General features: G+C 44.6%; 1 protein-coding gene across 3 annotated transcripts in view; it reads left to right on the forward strand.

Annotated features, from left to right (window-relative positions):
- PARN (poly(A)-specific ribonuclease) overlaps positions 1 to 14,093 on the forward strand; it is a 156,693-nt gene extending 142,600 nt beyond the window's left edge. For all 3 annotated transcript variants that reach the window (XM_058570015.1, XM_058570016.1, XM_058570017.1), the window contains 2 exons: positions 4,542 to 4,735; positions 13,049 to 14,093. In XM_058570015.1, the coding sequence (XP_058425998.1) occupies positions 4,542 to 4,735; positions 13,049 to 13,101 (247 nt within the window). In that variant the 3' untranslated portion in view covers positions 13,102 to 14,093. The remainder of the gene's footprint in view (positions 1 to 4,541; positions 4,736 to 13,048) is intronic.
- The last annotated feature ends 8,274 nt before the right edge of the window (positions 14,094 to 22,367 follow it).

Raw genomic sequence — 22,367 nt, forward strand, 5'->3', positions numbered from 1 at the left:
CTGGATGCTATGCCAGCCAGTTTAAATTTAGGTCTGTAGTGGAGAGCCATAGAAGTTTTTGAGCTGGGACTATCTTGATCAAATCTCTACTTTGGAATAAATTTGGCAACATTGGAAGGAATGGATTTGAAGGGGAAGGGAGACTGGAAAGAGGCAGAGAGGGAGAGACTGACCAATCAGGATCCTGTTTAAAGAGTCTAGGGGCAAGAGAGGGAGGACCCACGGCAGCAGTGGGTGAGGAAAGAGCTGCAATGGTGGCAGATAGGAGTAAAACAGGTGGGACTGGAGGATGGAGGTGGCCGCGGGAGGCGCCCGTTATGTTGGTGGGATATTATTTGTTAATGAGGAGACGAGCTTCTGAAGGAGCAAGGGGGCTCAGGCATTGAAGAATGAAAAGGGGCAAATGCTGACTCAGAGGGTGTGAGCCTGGGTGGCTGGAAAGGGCTTCAGTTGTATCAAATGGGACATTTTGTTAATGGTCAAGGCAGCTTCTCCCTTGTATTAATAGGCTGATAGTGTATTTATGAGTCAAGTATAAGCACACATACACTTCAGCCCTGGATTGTGTCACAGCAGGCATTAGAAGATACTCCTCAATGAAATGCACTTTTCCTTGTTTGTTACACATGGTTCTCAAGTGTCTCCTATAATTCTTTTTTTGTTTTTTTTGCTTTTAATTTCAAAATAATTTCAAACTTTAAAAAAGTTACACACATATTAGAAAGAACACACATATACTCTTCATCCAGATACGTCTGTTGTTAACATTTTGCATTTTGCTCTACTTGTTTTTCGCTTTCCGTGCACGTTCTCTTTTCCTCCTTTCCCCTCCCGCCCTGTCTGTAAACACATACTCTCTGTGTCGAGTTCTCTCTCCCTCTCTCTCTCCATCTCCCCTCCTCCAACAGCTTGATTTTTTTCTAAACCCTCTGAAGGAAGTTAGATACATCATGGTCCTTTATCCCTAAATACTCTAAACAAGGGCATTCTCTTATATACCTATAGGGCAGTTAGCAACCTTGGTAATTTAACATTGATATAATACTTCAAGCTGCTGTTCATATCCCAGTTTTATTATTTGATCCAATATGGTCTTTATAGCTTTTTCCCATTCAGTATCAGATCCAGTCTATGACCCAGTATCAGATCCAGTCTATGATAACGTGTTGCACCTAGTTTTCATGTCTCTTTAGTCTTTTTTATGACAATGATATTTTTGAAGAACACCAGGCCCCCCCGCCCACTTTTTTCAATAAAATATTTTTCATTTGGGTTTGTCTGATGTTTCTTCGTGATTACATTTAGGTTATACAGTCCTGACCAGACTACTACATAAGATGTTGTGTCCTTCTTGGGGAATCGGTCTGTGGAGAGACACTTTAAAATCATACAAATATCCTACTCTTCTCAAAATACCGCCCTAGATTTAGCATCTATTGATGATTTTTGCCTCAGCGATTCTTTATGTGTTACTTGCAAAAGGATGATTTTTCAACTCCATCTCTCTTTCTGCCTTTACCATTTCATAGTCACCATTCATCTGTAATTAAGAGCTCTCCCTTCTCTCTCTGTATTATGTATTGATGTAGACCCATGGTTCCTATTTTGTCAGTGGTTTAGAATTTATTATTGCCCCTTAATTATTTTGGTGCTCAACTATTTGGCCAGTGGGAGCCCTTTCTCACTGGTTCCTCTGTCCCTGTGCATGCACCATCATTTCTTGAGCAGTTTCCTACTTTCTGGTATTGCAAGATGGTCCAGGCTCGTTTTGCACCTCCTTTACCCCAGCCCTAGAATCAGCCACTTCTTCGAGGAGCCTTGGTTTTTTCACTGGGTATGGTATTAGAAACTAAGATCTGGACACTGGATGTACTCATTGCTACTGGGATTTCTTTGCTTCTAGGTGCTTTGAGTGGACAGAGCTGGGAAATATGTGCATGGATATACACACATAACCATATGTATAAGCACACATATGCACATGCTTATTTTAGAAATCACAAGCCCAAACCCATATCTCCAATTCCCTTTCATTCCCACAGGGTTCTTCCTTGCCTGCCCCGATTCCTTTATTTGTATCTCTGTCTTCCCACATCAACACATTTACTAATTTTCTCAGTACTATAATGCATCTAAGTATTTTCAGAATTGCTTCACTTGTTCGACTACAGAAGCAAACCTACTGAAGAGTTCAGGGTTTGTTTGCAGTGCTGCCCCACACCCCACCCAAGATTGGGAATACCCGGCTCGTAAATTGCTCTTTTGCACTTTCTTTTTTCACCTTTTTCACTGGAAATCATTCCATGTCAGTTCTTTGAGATCTCCATTCTTTCTTCTGACTGCTTAGTACTTCTTTGTGTGTACTGTAGTTTATTCAACCAGTTTCCTATGCTTAGACATTTAGTCACTTTGCAGTATCTTGCAATTACAAATAATGCTGCAGTGAATAACCTTGTGCATATATATTTTTGCATTGTTGGAGGTGTGTCTTCTAAATTCCTAGAAGTGGGATTGCTGGCTCAAAGAGAAAATGAATATGTAGTTTTGTTAGACATTGCCACATTCCCCTTCATAAGAGTGGGTTGTGCCATTTTGCATCCTTATCAGCAATGTATGAGTGCCTGTTTCTCCAGTCCCATGAATAGAATAGTTTATCAAGCTTTTGGATATTTCGTCTAATCTAGTGGGTGAGAAACGATATGTCAGTGTCATTTTATTTTGCATTATAAATGGAATTGAACACCTTTTCATGTGTTTAGGATGTGTGTGTGTAGCGTTGTTTATTCATAGTTTTGCCCATTTTTCTATAGGATTTTTGGTCTTTTTTCCTTCAATTTTGAGTGTTATTTGTCTATTAGGGACATTAACTCTCTGTCTGTGATAGATGTTACAAATGTTTCCTTATTTGTCTTTTGACTTTGCTCATGTTATTTATTGCCATGCAAAAGATTTTTATTTTTATAAAATCACATTTTTAAATCTTTTATTGCATCTGGATTGTGAGTTGTAGTAAGAAAGTTTACAAGTCCATCTTTGCCTCAGTAATTTGAGATACCACAGTAGATTTCTGTATGCCTTGGGGCTATTTCTGGACTTTGTATTTCTTGAAGTATTTTTAATGCCGATGGTTCCAGCTGAGTTTTCATTAAACATTTACGTCTCAGAGTCAACCAGTTTCCAGGATTTCCCATTCAGAGGAATTTTTAGTCCTCTTCCCTTTTGTAATATAAGAGTGAGTCATTATTTTCTTATTTATACTTTCTGAATTTTCCAGATTTTCGGAAACCAGCCCAAATTTTTTAGTCTTTAAAAAATTTTTTAAAGGTATTATCAGTTTTTAAACAGTAAACTTTGGCATAAACTTTGAATACCTGCCTTTGCTCCATATCCCTTCAGTAGAAGAGATGTTTCAGAAAGCTGCATGTAGTAGATGTGCAAAAGAAGACAAATGGAAAGCCAGCCAGCCGCTCTTAAGAGGCCCTGTGCTCTAAGCCCTGTTCCTCTTTCTGTGGCTTCTAAGAACCATCAGGGAAGCAATTTATTTGTCTCCTTCTTCACATGAGTGAACAAGTGTCAAGTACAGCAAAGATTTGAGTGCAGGAGTAATGCAAAGGAACTTGAATAATTGGGTAGCCAGACTTGTTTGTATGTAACATTTTTAAGTATTCACTTCCTAGGGAACGCTTAAATAAGAATATGTTCGAGTTTTCTCTCTCCTTCCCTCCAACCCCCTCTCTGTGCTTCAGTGGCCTCCCTTAAGTGGAATGACTTGATTTTTTTATGCTTTTCATAACTTGGGGGCTATAATAAAAAATCTATTTATAAGGCCTATTTAGAGGAGACAGGACTCACAATGGCCTTGTGGTCTCTGTTTTTATCAAGCTATATTTCAGGGAACATATTTTCTTAAGGAAAGATCAAGACATGTGATCTGATTTAAGTCAACATGTCAAATCCTATAAAGCTTTAAAAATGAAGCCACGTTTCATTATGAATTTGACAAGTCACCTTTTTGAAATAGAAGAGAATTATAAGAAGGTGGAGCATGCCCTGTAAGTGTATTCAAATGCATGAGCAGTGTGATAGCCGACAGACTCAAGAATCCTTCTGTTCTGCTGTGTATCCATTAGGCAGTCAAGAAGGTAACAATGCCATCTTCTGATTTAATGTCCTCAAGACCATTATTTGTTACAGCCGTTTTGCTCTTCTGTTCTACTCTTCTGTTGTAGGAGCTCTACCAAAATAGAGACCAGGGATTTGCTTTAAAGATGTGTTCTTTGAAGCACTAAGAACAGTTTAGATTTGTATGTATCTGTACACAAGCATAATGTAGAACTTGCTTCTGAGTAAGCTTGTCATGGGTAAACTTTTAGACTTCAGTTCATGATAAGGTCTTTAACTTTTACATACAGGTGGCAGCTGCCCATGTGGTTGACTGCTAGTTAAGTGTTAATGGAATCAAGAGTATTAAAATATTTTTATAGGCTAGTCTTCCTGTTACTCTTAACACCTTTCATGTTGCTCCACTGTTTGCATTTCAGTCTCACAGCTACCAGCGCAGGAGGAAAGAGAAATCTGAGTCCCAGTCAAGCAGAAGCTGGCTTGGAGGCCAGAGTATCGGGGGAGACTTCTGATGCTGAGCTTGAGCAGACAGATTCCTGTGCAGAAGCCCTCTCAGAGGGAAGGAAGAAGGCCAAGAAATTAAAAAGAATGAAGAAAGACCTTTCTCCAGCAGGTTTGTATCGGCTCTTATTAAAGTTCTAGCCTTGTGTACTCTTTAATGCTCTAGAAATTCATATTTGGGGAAGAAATTACAGCAAGGCTTCAGTTGGTGGCAGAGCCCCACGGGACCAGCTGTTTTTAGGATCAATTTAATTTCATTTGAGGAATTCCTAAAAAGCCCTGGCTCTTGATAGAGGAGGGCTTCCTGGGGGCCTCCTTGTTAAAGATGGTCAGTCCGCTTTGGTCATCCCTCTCTCCTCTCTGGTTTAGACGTTTTGCCGATGTGTTTAAAGTAGCCAGAGTCTTTTAAATGTGCATTTAAATTTGCACGGAGGCCTCCTCCTATGCATGTTATTTTCAGTGGCAGAGTTTTCACTGTTCCCGGCAAGACCCGGGCAGCCTGGATTTCTCTCTTAAGCAGACTTATATAAGGAGCAAAGGAAACAGGAAATTCACACATGTTGAGAGCCTACTGTGTGCTAGACACTGGAGTAGGAGCCTTTTCTCTCTTTATTTAATTTCATTCTCACAACAGCCCTGAGACAGGAAATATCATCCTTGTTTTAGTGATGCGGATGTCTGGGCTCAGAGAGGTGAAGAAACACGTGCAGGTGTAGCTAGTAAGAAGCTGAACCCGAAGGTGAGCGCAGGCCCGTGTGAAGCCAAATCCCATGTCCTCTCCGTCCCCCAGATGTGCTGTGGAGGCCCATGACCTAACTCAGCCCTGTGAGCACAGACCCTCTGCAGTGCTGGAGTCAGGGCGAGGCAGGGGCTCGCCTGTCAGTCAGCCTCTGTGAAAGGCCCGTCCCCACTCGGGAGTCTGGCCTACATGATCAGGCAGCAGTCCCGGTGACAGTGAAGATAGCCGCTGCTGACTGAGGGCTTGCTCAGGGTCCAGCGGGGCACCTCCTGCTTGACAGAAATTCTTTCATTTAAATCTCTGAGGTGGTCATCACAGTCCATTTTACAGTTAAGAAAATGGAGGCCTAGAGGGTTACATGACTTTCCAAGGTCACGGAGCCCTGAGTCTGTCCTACAAGAAAGCCCGTGCTTTTAAACAGTTTCCTGTTGTCTGCTCAGGATGAGAGCGATTATTCCTCTCCTTTGTCTCACATCGCGACAGTCGCCCTGGCTAGCAGGACCAACAGTCAAATTAAAGGAAGGTAGTGAGGCACTGGACTCAATTCACACCCAGGCTAAGAATTCATTGTGTTGTAATTAATTCCTCTTTTTGCACGTGGCCCAGTCTGACTCTAGGGAGCTTTCTGAATCTCATTGATATTAATGAAATCAAAGAAGCAGCAAAAATGTTGCATATAGTTCTTATACATTATGCTGAAGCTTAACTAGAACCAAAAACTTAAACTCTTGTTTGAAGCCTGGATTGTATATTTTAGCTGACACCCTGAATCCGGGTGTCTCCCTTTGCCTGCCTCCCTTCCTTTCCCTAAACCAAGTATTGGAGAAGTTTTTAATCTGTAACATACTTAGTCTTCATCTGTGATAACCTTGTTACCACGGCCACCTTGTACCTGTTCAACCAGTGTTAAATATTAAATGTTAGTGTGACTTTTCAAGATCACTCTGGGCATGACTGGGGGAGGGAGGGTTCCCCTCTTGTATCTTTCTTCGTATCTCATTCTCTTGAATTTTTCGGCTCATCTGTTACTTCTCAGGGACAAGATTTTAGTTTTTTTTCCTTCTATCTAGCATAATCTTAACGGTATTAGAATTAAAATACCTAATAATAGACTGCATTAATAGATTAGCTCTTTTTATAACTTCCATCGTTTTAAGTAAAAAATTTTTTTGAGTTATTTGGGGTTTTGAATTTATAATACCATCATTAAAATAGGTTTTTCTCTCCCATTGACAGTAAAGCTGTCAGTGCCACAAGATTTGAGCTAAAAACATGATAGATTTTGTACTTCTTTGTCAATCCTGCTAAAAAAGAAAGAGAAAGAGAGAAACATCTTGACAACTTTTAATTGAATCAGAGAACTTGAGAGCATTGAGCTTTCTCCTAGAGCACCATCACTGAGTGAGACCTTCCGATGGTGCAGGGGTGGATGTGTAATGGATCCTTTTCAGCTGCTTTGCTTTAACCGTTTTGTCCTAACAGTATCAGCAGGGTGTAGGTCAAGAGATCAGGTGCTGAACCTGTTGAATCAACCAACTTGGATTGCTCGGTTACTTCACTAAGGCCCTGTAATGAGTGAGAGCACCGAGTTCAGACCCTGGGAAGAGTCTGTGTTAAACTCTCAAAGGTCCAGAGTGTTCCAGGAGCTGAGAGGGCCTCGTCTGGCTGTTGGCAGGAACTGTATTAGTGTTTGGTGCAGTGTGGTTACGTCTGTCCTACGGAGACAGATGCTAAGGCATCAGGTCTGAGCTCTCCTGCTGGGGAGAGTATCTTGGCAGGTTCTCAGGTGATTCACTAAGGTGTGTTGGGTGCCCAGTGCTGTCAGTGAGGACATGAAAAATGTAAAAGACAGTGTTTCATCTGGAGGGAACTTTCTGTTTTCCAAGGAGAAGGTAGCAAAAAGTAGGACCATAGATATCGTGTACTGTAGCAATCCTGGGAAAATTGATTCTCGGTAAATCCCACACAAAAGAGTATCATTTTTCTTAGTTATACATTCTAATATCTAAGATACACTAAGAGTTAAGTACTAGACCCCTTCCCAGATAATAAAATGACTTAAATGGCAGAAGAAATGACCACTTATTAAGTTTATATCATATATCACACATTGTGCTAGGAACATCGTTTATTGTCTAGTCCTTATAAAAACCTAGTAAGGTATAGATATCATTATTTCCAATTTATCGAGAGGAAACCAAGGCTCAAAGAATTACAGACTTGCAAAGCCAAATGTAGCAGTATTGGGGGTGGCGGGGAGGGCTGTCTGATCCAGAACTCACGCACTGTACCACTCTGCAGTATGTGAAATCTATCCAAACTTGAGAGGAAGCAAAGGATTCTTTACAAAGCTATTTCTGGCAGCTGTTCTAGATCCAAAACAATTACCAACCTGGACTTTCTTGTGATCAAGTCATGTGATAAAAGTCCAAGTGACCATTCTTTTTTGGAGCTTATTATGTACATATTATGTACTTAGTAAATATTTTTCTCTTAAGTGTTGTTGTTTCTGTCCTATTTTCAGGAAGCAAACGTGTAAAGTAAGTCCTCTCCTTTTATATTTATTATGGTTAGTGTAGATTGGTAGTGCTATCTACTCCTCTGGGGAGTTCAAGCTACATTCTCAGTTGGTACATAAAGGAAAACAGGTCTGCATGCCATTTATGCTGAAATCAACTATCTCTAGGAAATGTTCCCCAGACAATGTGTAATGGACGGGTTTCCACAGCACGCTTGTACTTGCTGAGTAAGTGAATAGTGTTCCAGTGGGCTGATGCTGACCAGACTGGCCGTTCTCGAAATACTGACGGACAGTCCAATAGCCGGACGTTCCATTAGCGCCCTGTAGACAGCGTTCGTGGAGGCGTGCCGCAAGACTTCAACTATTCCTGGGGATTTTTTGTCGTGTAACAGAGAAGGTGTTCCAAGTCTTTTCCCCCTTACTTTTAAAATACAACATGTTAGACCTTTAAATGTTTGCCAAGAACCATGAGTTTTATTGGAGTCTTGACTAATCTGCTGAACTTTTCAAGCTGAAACCCTGAGGGTTACAGTATAAAAATTTAGAATCTACTTAGAGCAGCAGCCTCTCGGTGCTGTTACAGGTCTCCTTTGAGTCAGAAACAAGATCTGCAGTTGCTGCTGTCAGTCACCTGAGCCACCAGGCTAGGGAAGTCCAGTGACCTCCCAAGGAGCTCTTAATCACTCAATTAAAATGTGGTTTACAGCCTAAATGTGGCAAATGAGGTGTGTGCTGCGCTGCGGGGCTGTGTGCTCAGTGCATATTTGTGTCCTCCCTGCTCCTCCTGGCAACTGTCTGGGGCTCCCTATAAGCCACCCAGCGTGAGCTCTGCCTTCTTGTTGTGGGAAACCACCCTGTTAGGCCTTTGGAGCATTTCCTAGTTAAAAACTTTAGTATGGCACCTCAAAGGATCTTTCTCTATGCAGAATTCCACTCTGTAGAAAATGAGACGATGGCAGATTTCTAGTATACTATGTCGAATTTTAGATTCTGTTTTGGATTCACCTGAGGGAAGAGATGTCTTACCTCTCAGTCTCTCCCTTTCAACTCTAGTTAGCCGAAAGCTAAATAAGCAGAAACAGTCACCTTTTGTGTTTACCCCTTTTTAATTTCTTTTGTTGTTTTTGTTAATAAAAGGAACATGCTCACTATGAAAAGCTATAAAATGAAGAAATATAGAAGAAAATTGAACCCCACAGTTACTTGATGCTCTGTCAACAAGTGTTTTTACTCTGCCCATCATTTTTTTTTCTTTCTTTTTTTTTTTTTTGTGAGGAAGATCAGCCCTGAGGTAACATCCGTGCTAATCCTCCTCTTTTTGCTGAGGAAGACCGGCTCTGAGCTAACATCTATTGCCAGTCCTCCTCCTTTTTTTCCCCAAAGCCTCAGCAGATAGTTGTAGGTCATAGCTGCACATCCTTCTAGTTGCTGTATGTGGGATGGGGCCTCAGCATGGCCAGAGAGGCGGTGGGTCGGTGCGCGCCCGGGATCTGAACCCGGGCCGCCAGTAGCGGAGCACTTGCACTTAACCGCTAAGCCACGGGGCTGGCCTGCTGTTACCAGTTTTTAGCAACTAAGAATCAAGCGGCTATAAACATTTGTGTACAGGTTTTTCTGTGAACTAAGTTTTCATTTCTTTTGGGTCAATACCTAACAGTAGAATTGCTGGGTCATAAGCTAAGTGTATGTTGAGCTTTATAAGAAACGGACACAGTGTTTTCCGAAGTGGCTACACCATTTTGCGTTCCCACCAGCAGGGTGTGAGCGGCTCTGTACTTCATCGGTATTGGTATTGTCCTTTTTAGCCACTCTAATGGGTATGTAGTGGTATCTCATTATGGCTTTGATTTGAATTTCCCTAATGACTAATAATGTTAGTGTGTCTTTATGTGATTATTTGGCATCCAAATCTCTTCTTTGGTAAAATGTCTGGTCAAATCTTTTGCCCATTTTTTTCATTGCATTGTTTTTTTTCTTCTTATTGAGTTTTGAGAGTTCTTTATACATTCTGGATACAAGTCCTTTTGGGTGTTTTGCAAATTCTTCCAGGCTATGCTTTTCTTTTTATTCTCTTAATAGTATCTTTCAAATAGTAGAAGTTTTAAATTTTAATGAAATTCAATTTATCCATTTTTTTCTTGGATTATGCCTTTGGCATCATATCTAAGAAATCTTTGCCTGACTCAAGACTGTAAAAGATTTTCTTTTATGTTTTCTTCTAGAAGTTTTATGGTTTTAGATTTTACATTTAGATACACAATCCATTTTGAGTTAACTTTGTATGTGATGAGAGATGTGGATTGAGGTCCATGATAGCAGGAAGCAGGTGTCCTTAATTATCTGTTTAGGGGCCGGCCTGATGGTGCAAGCGGTTAAGTGAGCGCGTTTTGCTGCAGCGGCCCGGGGTTCGCTGGTTCGGATCCCGGGTGGGCACTGACGCATGCTTGTCAAGCCATGCTGTGGTGGCATCCCATATAAAGTGGAGGAAGATGGGCACGGATGTTAGCCCAGGGCCAGTCTTCCTCAGCAAAAAAAAAAAAAAAGAGGAGGATTGGCAGATGTTAGCACAAGGCTGATCTCCTCACACAAAAAAAAGAAAAAGTATCTGTTTAAAAAGAAAAACTTTTTCTGAATCATTCTTTGCATTCTAGTAAAACAGGGCTATAAAAATGAGTGCCCTGGAAAACTAACCATAGCTCCTTATCTGCTAGCTTTGAGACTGATCCTTTGACAGTATACAGCACTCACTTTTTGGAAAGTGCTAGAAAGGACAACGGCAGTGACCTCCAGCTCCCCTCTAGTCAAGGTCTCCTTAAGATGGTTCCTAAAGTTCTGGTTCCTCCATGCATATCATTCTCGCTCAGCAGCTGTATATTTTAGGCTGTGAAAATTAGCATCTCTTTGACTGCAGGCTGTTGGCTTCCTGGCCAACAACCGTGTTCAGTGTTGGGCCACCTTATTTTATTTTATTTTTTTGCTGAGGAAGATGGGCCCTGAACTAACATCTGTTGCCAATCTTCCTCTTTTTGCTTGAGGAAGATGGGCCCTGAGCTAACATCTGTGCCCGTCTTCCTCTGTTTTGTATATGGGATGTTGCCGCAGCATGGCTTGATGAGCAGTATGTAGGTGCGTGCCCGGGATCCAAACCCGTGAACCCAGGGCCACCAATGTGGAGGGTGCAAACTTAACCACTACGCCAGTGGGTTGGCCCCTGGGCCACCTTATTGATAAGGAAAATGGATCTAATGTGCATTAAAACCTTGCTCTGTGCCAGGAACTTGGCTCTATCACAGAAGTCCTATGTGGCATCCAGTTGCATTCGGTCCATCATATAGATGAGGCAGTGAGAGTTGTTCCAAGTCACACAGCTACTAAAATGGCCGCCAGACTTGCTTACCCCACAGCTTTTGCTTATTCCGTTATTTCTCACTAGCTCTTCACGGAGTCCCTTCCTGGGTGTAGATGGCATGGGGCCACACTCACACACACTCCCACCCAGCCACAGCAGGTGCTGTTGTAAGTGTGACAGTGCAGTTGCTTTTAGCCATTTATCTTTTTTTTTACCTCTGAGCTAGTTTTAATTTACTTCAGTTCCCCATGTTTGGCTTTGTGGCTTTTACCTTTAGAATGGCTAATTGGCTGCTGTAAAAGTTCTCTGATATGTGAGTTATAAAAATGCCCTGTTGATGTTTATTTTCCACCCTATAATTACGTATTGTATGAATGCGTGGTGGAGAAGATCAGGCCAGTTCTGTCTTATCACGGGCCATCTGCAGTACTTAGTTGTTGTAGGGAGGGGAGTGTTTGTGGTTTGTTTTGTTTTTTAATAATCCTTATTCCTTTTCTGACTGGATCATGGGAATCTTTGTCACGTGGATCACCTGCTGCCTCTTGTCCCTTCTCAGGAGCAGTCTCGCAGTCTTAAACGGGAGTCCTGAGACATGCATGTTCAACACAGCGATGAGACAAATTATCCCTCTCCTGGGCTTCTCATCCTGTCTCTCTGGATTTTATCTCAATAAATGATCAGAAGTGGGAATTCCCATTTTAGCTGAAATTATCGTTATTTGATGTGTTTATACCTGGTTACCTTTAGGCATCCCTGTAGCGATTCTCAGCTGAGTGATTTCCTGCCTTGTGGGACACGGCACCCCCTCCATTTTTAAAAGTTACTCTCCATTTTAGGCATCATCAAAGACTTCTCTCCCTTTTGAAATCTTGGAGTGTTAGCAGCTGGGGTTGGCTTTGCTGGTTTTCCCTGCCAACCCTGCTTTATGGCTTAAATAACGCGTTACACCACTCACAGTAGCGCCTGGTCTGCCACACTTTCCCTCAGGAACACGCTCTTTCCTGACTTCATTCCCATTGATTCAGCTCTCACCCAACTGTGCTGCTGCTGCTGTTGCAGAAAGTAGCATGAGTGGAAAAGCAGGGCTTCTAACTTTAGGGTGAAACTGTTTGTAACCAAAGAAGCTCTTCTAAAGAAGACCTTAGTCAGTGTTGCTGAAACTGGAAAAAGCCTGAAGCTTCTTTGGCCACTTTTGGGATCTCTGAACGCCCACTGGTCAGCTCCGCACCACTCTATGGCCACCAGCTCCTGAGATTTCTCATCTAGGTGCCAGTACACCACAGCACAGAGAAACCCAGTCTCCTGGGGCGTGGAAGGATCCACATCCCATCTCAGCCACTCGCCAGCTGTGTTGGCTAGTCACCTTACCTAGCCTCTCTGAACCTATTCTTGCATCTGTAAAATGGGGATATTGATACCACTGTGTTGGGCTTTTATGAAGACTAAATGAACTAAGTGCCCAGCCTGGTGGCTAGCAAAGAACACAGTGTGTGTGCTCACCGAGAGATGTTGTAAGCATCCATATTTTAACTCCCGTAAAAGAAATAGAGGCAACCAGGCTGAGGCAGGGAGGCCCTTCACTAGTCCTGCTTGTGCTGTTTCTGTGGTGTCGCCTTCGTTTGCTGGGCACTGCCCTCCACAGCTGAGACCTGTCTGTAGACTTCCTCCCGTTGAGGCTGTGCGGCCGCCCTGCCCTGGCCCTGGCCGAGGGCGTCCTTGCAGCCGCACCGGGCGCTCTGCTGCGTGCTGCTTGTTGTGTGTTCCTCTCTAGGTGCTGTGCTCTCCATCTTCCTCTTGTTTTGTCTTTTCCCACCAGGAAGCATCTCAGACAGCTCTGCCAAGCTCTTTGAAGTCCCTGACACGTGGTAACCCAGACCCGAGGGAAACAAATTGCTGGTACTGTCGCGGAGGAAGAATCAGCCAGCACATTTGGAAGCCATACTGTATTTAATTTAATAAATGTGGTATGGGAGGGGTTTGAAACCAAGTATGTCTCCTGAAAAAACGCAGTTTTTATTTTTGCAGCTGTGTTTCATTTCTTCCTTTTTAATGTAAACTGTCTGCTGACACTCAGCACGGTTGTAGGCTGTCGTGAATGTGTACACTGTTAACCAGTTAATTATTTGTTGCTTGTGTGAAACTCTTCCTGTCATGAGTTACTGTGTTTAGGAATCCATCTGATAGGGAATGTCACCTGGGAAATATGCAAAAAGGGCCAACATTGTTGGATGCTGTGATCATGAATTTGGGATTGAACTCTTCTCATCTGTCTTCTCATGCTCAGATCTTGGGGCAGCCACAGGACGTGGTTCCAGTCTCCCAGTGGACAGATCAGCTGTGTCTGCCTGCTTCCCACCGTAGCTGCCTGAAAATGTGAAGCTCTCAAGCTTGTTTTTCCAGTAGGAAAATGTCTACTGACATCAGCCATAGAGGAGCTTAACATATGCTTTGGCCTTTGGGGCATCTATATTTATTTAGAGTTATTTTTCCTAAGATGTGAGTTTCTCACAGCAGAGCGTCTGAGTAAAAAAAAGTTAATTTCTGTTGTGTATGCAGTGCTGTGCTCACTTTTCAGTCTCTTAGCCTGGTCGTCTTCTCTGTTTGTTTGGGTGGCAGTCTGCGTTTGGGTGGCATGTGTGCGTCCATGTGCGTGCGTGTGTGTGTGTGAAATCATGACAAATCTACATGTACCAGCCCTTTCTCTGTTGAAACAGATCACAACAGCGACCGAATTTCGTGGATCTGCTTCAGTAGATCTGCTTCATATAGATCATTGTTAGATATTTAACATTTTTGTATCACGGAAATAAAAATGAAAAATGTATTTCCAAAGGATGAAAATTAAAGAAATTTTCATAGGATTCTGGTTTCTCCTTTCTCTTTTTTTATAAGTGAATGACGTATTCAATCTCTACATAGGTACGTTTCTCTGTAAAGGTCACCCCTGAAAAGCTCTGGTAAGTTATTAAGCCTGGTGTTTATGGATTTTCTTTTCTTTTTTTTTTTTACCTCTAACCCCCATAGCTGCCTTAATGAGTCAGATGCCCAGTGCTGGAGTTGAGCCCAGGGGCAAATGGCTGTGTAGGAGGGTCTGCATTTTTCCACAGGAGGAATCTGAGCTCTTACAACTGGGAATTCAGATTTGTAACACTTTCCCAATTAAGAGCCTCTTAACACTTCCCTCTCCCCCTCTTCCCCCTTCCCCAGCAGTTTGATAGCCACAAAGTTGCAAACCCAAACTTGGCTGCAGGAACTACCCCCTGCTATAGCTACAGCTGCTCACAGCCTGTGGGGAGGTATGCAGGGGCAGGAGCCCAGCAGTGAGGGCGGTATCACCAGGAGGGGCTTACAGGTGCTGCTGGACTCTGCCAGAGTCGTTAAAACCCACAGGGAGAAACCAGACACTTTTCTTTAACATACTGAACAAGAGGGAAAACCAACAGAATACTGGTTGGCACACTTATGAAAAAATCCACGTCGCTTAGTGAGCAGGCCTTGGGTGGAAACACAGAGCTCAGGGTGGTCTGACAGCCTCTGGGGTGCAGGTCTTCAGTGGGTGAGAATCGGGCCTCTTGCCCTCGCGTAATGAAATTCTTCATTGTCCCCTGAAGCCCAGTGCTCCTGCTCGAAAAGCTTTACAACACACAGGTTGCCCCCCTGTCGCTACTGGTCCAGAGGGGGACTTGGGGAGGTGTGCTTTCTGGAAGGGGCCTGTGCTCCAGAGCCTCATGGAACTGTGCCTGCATCCCGGCTCCAGCTGTGTGTTCCTGGACACAGTATTTAATACCCTCTCGGAGCCTCAGTTTCCTCAATCATAAATCTACCTCTTAGGGTGGTTTCCAGGATTAAATGACATGACGTGAAATGCCCAGCATACACAGTGCACAGTGAATTGTAGTCATATTTGAGGATTATGCTTTTGATCTGAAACCCTCATTGTATCTGCTTCCATCGCCTGGAGCCGACGTAGGCGTGGTCTCGTGGAATTTGCCTGAGTTAAATACCCAGCGGAGCCCTCATACACACCCAGGACGCTGTTTTCCCAACTGTAGCAAATGACTTAAAATGGGTGAACTGGGCTGGCCCTCTGCCCGTCTGCACATACACACCGGGCTTTCTCGAGTCTCCTGAGCATAGGATGGTGCTTCTGGTGTTTTGATAGAACTGAGGCCCAGGGCCGTATTATGATGGGGCTTTTTTTTGAACACTGCAGCCAAACCTGGCAGTAGGCATGGGCATGGGGACCTCAGTGTTTCCTGCAGATACTTTTGTCGTTCTTTGATTTGGGAGCTGAGGTGGAGACCGATCACTGCGGCTCTGTCCATTTTTATAGCTTTGTGTTTGTCCAGTTCTTTTCCCCTGACATTTTATTATGAAAATTTTCCAACTTAGAGGAGTTGAAAGAATTGTTCCGTGAACGCTTGTTTACTCGCCGCCCAGATTGTTCAGGTACCATTTTGCTGTGTTTGCTTTGTTATGTAACCGTTCAGCCTTCCCTCCATCCATCCATCAATTGATGTTAGTTTTTGATGCATTTCTAAGTAAGTTGCAAACATCAGTGCACTCCCCCTCCCAAATACTTCAGCTTGGTATTAGCCGGAGTTTAGTACTTATTTATATTTGAGGGTCAGTGGGGATAAAATTGAAATGCTCAAATCTTAAGTGCACCATCTGAGAAGTTCTGATGAATGCAACCCAAACTATGAAGATACAGAGCATTACCGTCACCCCAGAATATTCCCTGCTGCTCTTCCCAGTCAACCTCCACCCCTCTCCCACCCCCAGAGGCAACCACTGGTCTGAATTTTTTCACCACAGATTAGTTGGACTTTTTCTAGAACTTCATGGAAATAGAATCACTCTTTGGTGTAAGGCCTCTTTCAGCATGATGTTTTTGAGATTCATGTGTGTCATGTGTATCAGCAGTTCTTGCCTTTTATTGCTGAGGGTGCATACACGAGTTTGTTTGTCCAGTCTCCAACGGAAGGGCGCCTGAGCTGTTTCCAGTTTGGAGCCGTTATGAATAAAACTGCTATGAACGTTCTAGTACAAGTCTTTTTGAGAACAAAAGCTTTCATTTTGGGGAAGTGGGATTGCTGGATGATAGGACAGGAGTATGTTTAGTATTATAGGAAACTTCTAGATCTTTTCCAAAGTGGTCATATCATTTATACCCTCCCCAACAATGTATGAGAGTTCTAGTAGCTCCCTTCCTTGGCAACAGTTGGCATTGTCAGTCTTGAGCTATCCTGGTGGGTGTATGGTATATTCGTTGCAGGTTTCCTTCACTTTTCCCTGATGACTGATGATGATGTACTTATTGGCCATTTGTGTGTATTCCTCTGCGAAGTATCTATTCAATTCTCTTGCCTTTTATTGGGTTGTTTGTCTTTCTGTTATTAAGTTATAGACGTTTGTAGGGTCAGGCTTGCCGGCAATAACCAGGAGCCCTATAGCAACAATGTGTCCTTCTGGCCCCCTTCTGGGCAGGACGCCAACCATTCTGTGTTATAACTGTTTCTCTCAAAGAACATCCCGTTCTGCGGGAACACAGAGCCCTTCCACCTGAGCTACTGATCCTTGGAATGCTGGCCATGCAAGGTCAGACCCTATTGGTAAGCATGTAGCCTTTGTTCCCTAGCATATATAAGCAACCCCCTCTCCCTTCACGGTAGCCGGTGCAGGTGCACGACTCCGTCCAGCTGGCGGCTCCTGGACATTCCCCATAAGACCCGATAAACCTTTATGTCTCGTCCGCTGCCTCCAGGTCTTTTCTTCAGTCTCTGCAACCTATCCTGCACTGCTTGTGCAACTGGGTGTGTGGCCAGACAACATTCATTATATATTTTGAACATCAGTCCTTTGTTAGATACAGTTTTGCAAATGTTGAGTCCCAGTCTATGGCTTGTTTATTTTCTTTTTCCCTCCAGCCTTACTAAGATACAATTGACATAGAACATTGTGTAAGTTTAAGGTGTACAACATATTGACTTAATACACCCATACATTGCAAAAAGATCACCACTGTAGCACTCGCTGACACTGCCATCACGTCACACCATCACCATTTCTTCTTGTGGTGAGAACATTTGGGATCCACTCTCCCAGCAACTTGTCTCTTCTCTTCCCTTCCCTCCTCTCCCCTCCCCTCCCCTCCCCTCCCCTCCCCTTCTCTTCTCTTCTCATGAGGAAGATTGGCCCTGAGCTAACATTCATGCCCATCTTCCTCTATTTTGTATACGAGATACCACCACAGCATGGCTTGATGAGCGGTATATAGGTCCGCACCTGGGATCCAAACCCATGAACCCCAGGCTGTAGAAGCAGAGCGTGCGAACTTAACCATTGTGCCACCGGGCCCGCCCCTTGTTTATTTTCTTAACAGTATCTTTTACTGGGCAGAAATTTTTCATTTTAATGAAGTCACTTTATCAATTTTCTCTTTCTCTGTCCTTTCTAAGAAACCCCAAAGTTATAAAGATATTCTTTCATGTTTCTTCTAGAAGCTTTATAGTTCTAGCATTTATGTTTAAGTCTACGATCCATCTTGAGTTAATTTGGGGGGATTTGGTATGAGGAGTTGAGGTGCCTTCATTCCGTGTTGGATTCTAGTCATGTCAGCACCATTTGTGGAGAAGACCTTTCCTATTGGATTTCTTGGTGCATTGTGCAAAAATCTGTTGACCTGATAACAAGTGTGGGTCTTGAGTGTGTGTGTTTTTAAAGTGTGCTGTTACTATTGCACAGCAGCACAGAGAGGCTCTCATCATGCCTGCGTGTGCAGGCAGCTCCCACCTGGACAATTTTGCAGCTCTCCTCTTGATGTGGAGCAGAAAATGCTGTGACCCTTGGCTACTGTTGAGGCCAGGCCAGGCCACTCTCTCCTGACCTGGGAAACTAGTGAGTGTTAAAAATAGTGCAATCTTTTTGGACCCTTTTTTTTTTAATCTCATGACTTAAGTTTCATGACTTCAGTTGAAATCTTTTTTTCCCCAAATGATTCATGGGGTAAATCGATGCGTCTGATTTTGTTGAGGAGGAGAAATAGAATCCCTGATGGCCGGTTCTTGTTTCTCTTGGTTGTGAGCCACCCTCTCCTCCAAGTGTCTGGTCTCTACTGAAAGCAGTTCGGTTTGTCTTCAGCCGCTCGCCTGTTGCCGTCTCGGCCTCCTGCTTTTTCTAGTCATGCAGTGAACCTGATCTGAGAAAGCTCTTGGTTGCGGCTGGGCCTGGTGAAAATGTTCACCAGCTGAGGGGGCCTTTTATAATTGAAATGTTTTAGACAAGATAATCCCATTAAAAAAGAAAGGACAACAAAAAGAGCCCCCTTTCTTTTCTTTCTTTTTTTGGGGAGGGATGGACTTTAATCTGTGTTTCATAAAAAGAGAGATTGAATTCTCATGCCCCCCCCCTTTTTTTTGTTTTTGGTGAGGAAGATTGGCCCTGAGCTAACATCTGTGCCAGTCTTCCTCTGTTTTGTACGTGGGTTGCTGCCACAGCACGGCTTGATGAATGGTATAGGTCCATGCCCAGGATCCAAACCTGCAAACCTGGGCCCCTGAAGTGGAGCATGCCGAACTTAACCACTATGCAACCGGGCCAGCCCTCATGTCCATTTTTCTTAGGGGAAATACTAGACCAGAAAACTTGAAGCCACAGAACCTTGCCAGGGTGTGCAAATTGTGGACTTGTGCAGAGCCCTGTGTGGAGGGAAGCCTTATGCTCCCATGCCTGGCCCATGCAACTTGTCCATGGAAACTTCTTGCCATATTTCTGAGACCAGCCAGGGAACTGGTCTTAGGAACTACCTTTGACACTTGCCTCCTCCAGCACAAGGCGAGTGGGGGACAGCACCCCTCCACCCAGTTGCTCCAAGCCTGGACAGTAGACTCTTCAGCCAGACCATTGAAAATACTTAGACTGAAGGTGGTTCCCTCTCACGTTCCAGTTGGTGATGAGGAAAGTAAAATCTCTCTGCACATCTCCCCTCTGTGCCCTGCAGTCCAGTTGGCCCAGGCTCTTATTTTCAGTTCCCAGAATCTGGGAATTCAGAGTCGTTCATTTTACTCAGGAAGGACTCATCTTACCCAGCAGGTCGTCCTCCATTTGTTAAACCAGATAAAAATTAAATAGCATCTCGGTGCACTGTGCCTACAAGTTACCTTGATAAATGATCATGACTCACAAGCTGAGACTTCTGCCCGCTTTTGGAGGCTGGGTCTAAGTGGGAAAAAATGGAGGCTCCTTTGGGTGTTTTGTTGTTTTCACAAGCACGGGAGTTCTCCACTGTCCAGTTGACTTCATCTTCCGCCTGCTGTGTGTGAATCAGCAAGCACTTAGCGTCCTGATGGATGGTGTGATAGGAGCACCCACCTCGCTGAGTCTCAGAGGCCCCATTGTCTCCCTTTTCCATTCTCTCACTCCCACTCAGCCTCTTGAAAGAGTTTCCGTTAATAACAGGGGCTGAGGAAACCACACATTAGAGGCAGCATGCTACGGTGTGGCGCGCAGCATCTGGACTTTATGATCGCACAGATCTGGGTGCAGCTCTGGCTCTGCCGCTCACCAGCTGTGTGAGCCCAAGGTTGCTGGCTCAGCATCAGTTTCCTGCCAGGCCGACTAGATCACCACCACCCTCCTCACAGGTCGCTGTGAGCTGCCCAGAGAGAACAGAAGGCACCCCACAGGGAGTGGGCGCTCACTAAGGTCTTTCCCCAGTTCTCTGTCGTCGTTCACGTACACTGGGAAAAATCGGGGGCCTCCTCCTTGGAGACACGTAACCCCTGCTCTCGAGAACTTTCCGTTTTAAAATAAACTCCCCCTCCAGTATTTAATCCTTGCTTTTGAAAGTAAATTTCTTCTCCACTGTGTTTTTTTCTGTAATATTAATAGGATATGCACAGTCACATGTTGCTCAACGACGGGGATGCATTCTGAGAAATGCGTCATTAGGCAATTTCATCGTTGTGCAAACATCATAGTGTCTACTTACACAAACCTAGATGGCATAGCCTACTACACACTGAGGCTCTGTGGTACTAATCTTGTGGGACCACCGTTGTATATGCGGTCCATCATTGACCAAAATGTCATCATGCAGTGCATGACTGTGTATTGAAGCATACCCTATTCTAAGCACTTCCTGATCTTTTTGAAACGTAAGTACTCTTATCACCGCTTGAAGATAGAACTGAGGCCCAGGCAGGTTCAGTAACGTGCCCTGGAAGTCACAGTCAGTGGCAGAGCTAGAATTCAAACCCCAGGATGTCTGACTACAGTGCCCATGTGCTTAACCAAGATATTGTCATATATCCGTAGGAAAGATGTCACTTGGAAGGGAGACAAAGAGAAGGCAGCTGGAGAGGTGCTGAGAGCCTCGGGGTGGCCACATCTCTGTGTACCCAAATCTCATTGGTGCACATCCTGTGTACATTAGGAGTCAGTGCCCGGGTTGGGGCCACATTTCCCCTCTTCGCACCCTCCATCCGTCCACAGGTCTAGGAACAGAGAGTTCTGCACACACCTGCAACCTCCTCCTTCTCGTGCCACAGACAGCCATAAAGCTTTTTCCATATCTTAGGCTATTTCTTGAGACAGCTGCTGAGAAGGGGGATTACAGCCATCAGAGAGCAGAAACATTTTAAAGGCTCTCGATATGTGTGGCCAAATTGCTTCCCAGTTTACACTCCTGCCAAAGGCCTACAATCCTGCACAGCGGTGTCCAAGACACCCGCCTCGTGAGCCAGCTCACTATTCCATTTTCAGAGGAGGCCTGGGAGGCCCAGAGCAGCGAAGAGACCCGCCCTGGCCTTTGAAGCTCCTTGTTCCCAGCAGCATCGGGCTCACCTGAGAACTAGTCAGAAATGGAAATTCTTGGGCCTCATCCCAGTCCTACTGAGTCAGAGACTCCAGGGGTGGGGCCCAGCCGTCTGGAAACGAAGCCTCCAGGTGATTCTGGTGCCTGCTCGCGTCTGGGAGCCACCGGTCTTGGGAGGGAAATGCACACGCTTGTTTATAGACCAAATCTGCCGCGGCTGGGAGCAAATCCAAGGCAAGGTCACTTCCACCTCCAGTCCACGTGGAGTCGACATCTCTTAGCTTATTCATATCTTAGCTTGGATAATTGAGACCAGGAGGAGAAGGTCCCTCTCTCTCATGTTAAGGGTCCAGCTCTCAGACTCTCGTTATTCATACCTAGAGGTTTATTATGTGCCAGGCACATTATCATTATCCCCTTTGCTCCCTCGGGAGGGGAAAAGGAAAGCTTAGAACAATTTAGAAACGTCCTAAGTTACACAGCCAGTAAGTGGCGGAACTGAAATTTGAATCCAGTCCGTCCACCAGAGACTGAGCTCTTGACGGCCACACCACCTGAGTGAAGGAGTTGAGATACATAATGTGGGAGTCTTTCAAATGATTGAGTTTGTTGTGGTTCTGGAATCTTCCAAAGTTCTGTCTCGAGCGCCTCGAGAAAGTAGCTTTCCCCTGCATCTTCTAACCTCGGACCCTGACAAACCAAAGCCGGTCTTGGGCACACGTAGCTCTTACCTGGTTGACAATCCCTAGCAAGTTAGTGAGGTGAGCTTTTATTTTTCCCCACCCGTTTTAATTCAACTCGTAGGGATGTTTCTAGAGTGTCCAGACTCCGGGCATCCCCTTGTAAGTAAGTGTCTCAGTTGTGTCTCACTTGGCCATGACACTTGGTGTACTGAGTTCTCAAATCTCATCTCCAATGACAGGTGGCGGCCAGAGGTCTGAGGAGACAGGGACACTGAGTGTGAACGCGGGGGGTCTGTTCTACCGGCTCACGCAGGGGTGAGCCTGCGGTTTGGGGTTTGCGCTGGCACTCAGGCTCCCCTGGGGCTTCGCGGCTCAGCTTCCGGGGAGTGGCGGCAGGGTGTGCCAGAGGCCAGAGCCCAAGAGCCAGGCCAGGCTCACCACCGCCCCAAAGGAGTCCCCCCGGAGAGCCCTCGGAGGTGCCTGCATCACAGCAAAACAGAGGAGACTGCAAATATTCCCTTTTGGGGCTGGGGAAGCGAGGCCAAATGAAACGTGAAGAGGTGTCTGGAGGCCCAGAGGAAAGCAGTGGGCCCTTCCAGAAGTTCTATTTGTGGTAAGAAGCCTTGGCGTGGGGC

The sequence above is a fragment of the Diceros bicornis genome, chromosome 26 (genome assembly GCF_020826845.1).
Source record: "Diceros bicornis minor isolate mBicDic1 chromosome 26, mDicBic1.mat.cur, whole genome shotgun sequence".
NCBI classification, from domain to species: domain Eukaryota; kingdom Metazoa; phylum Chordata; class Mammalia; order Perissodactyla; family Rhinocerotidae; genus Diceros; species Diceros bicornis.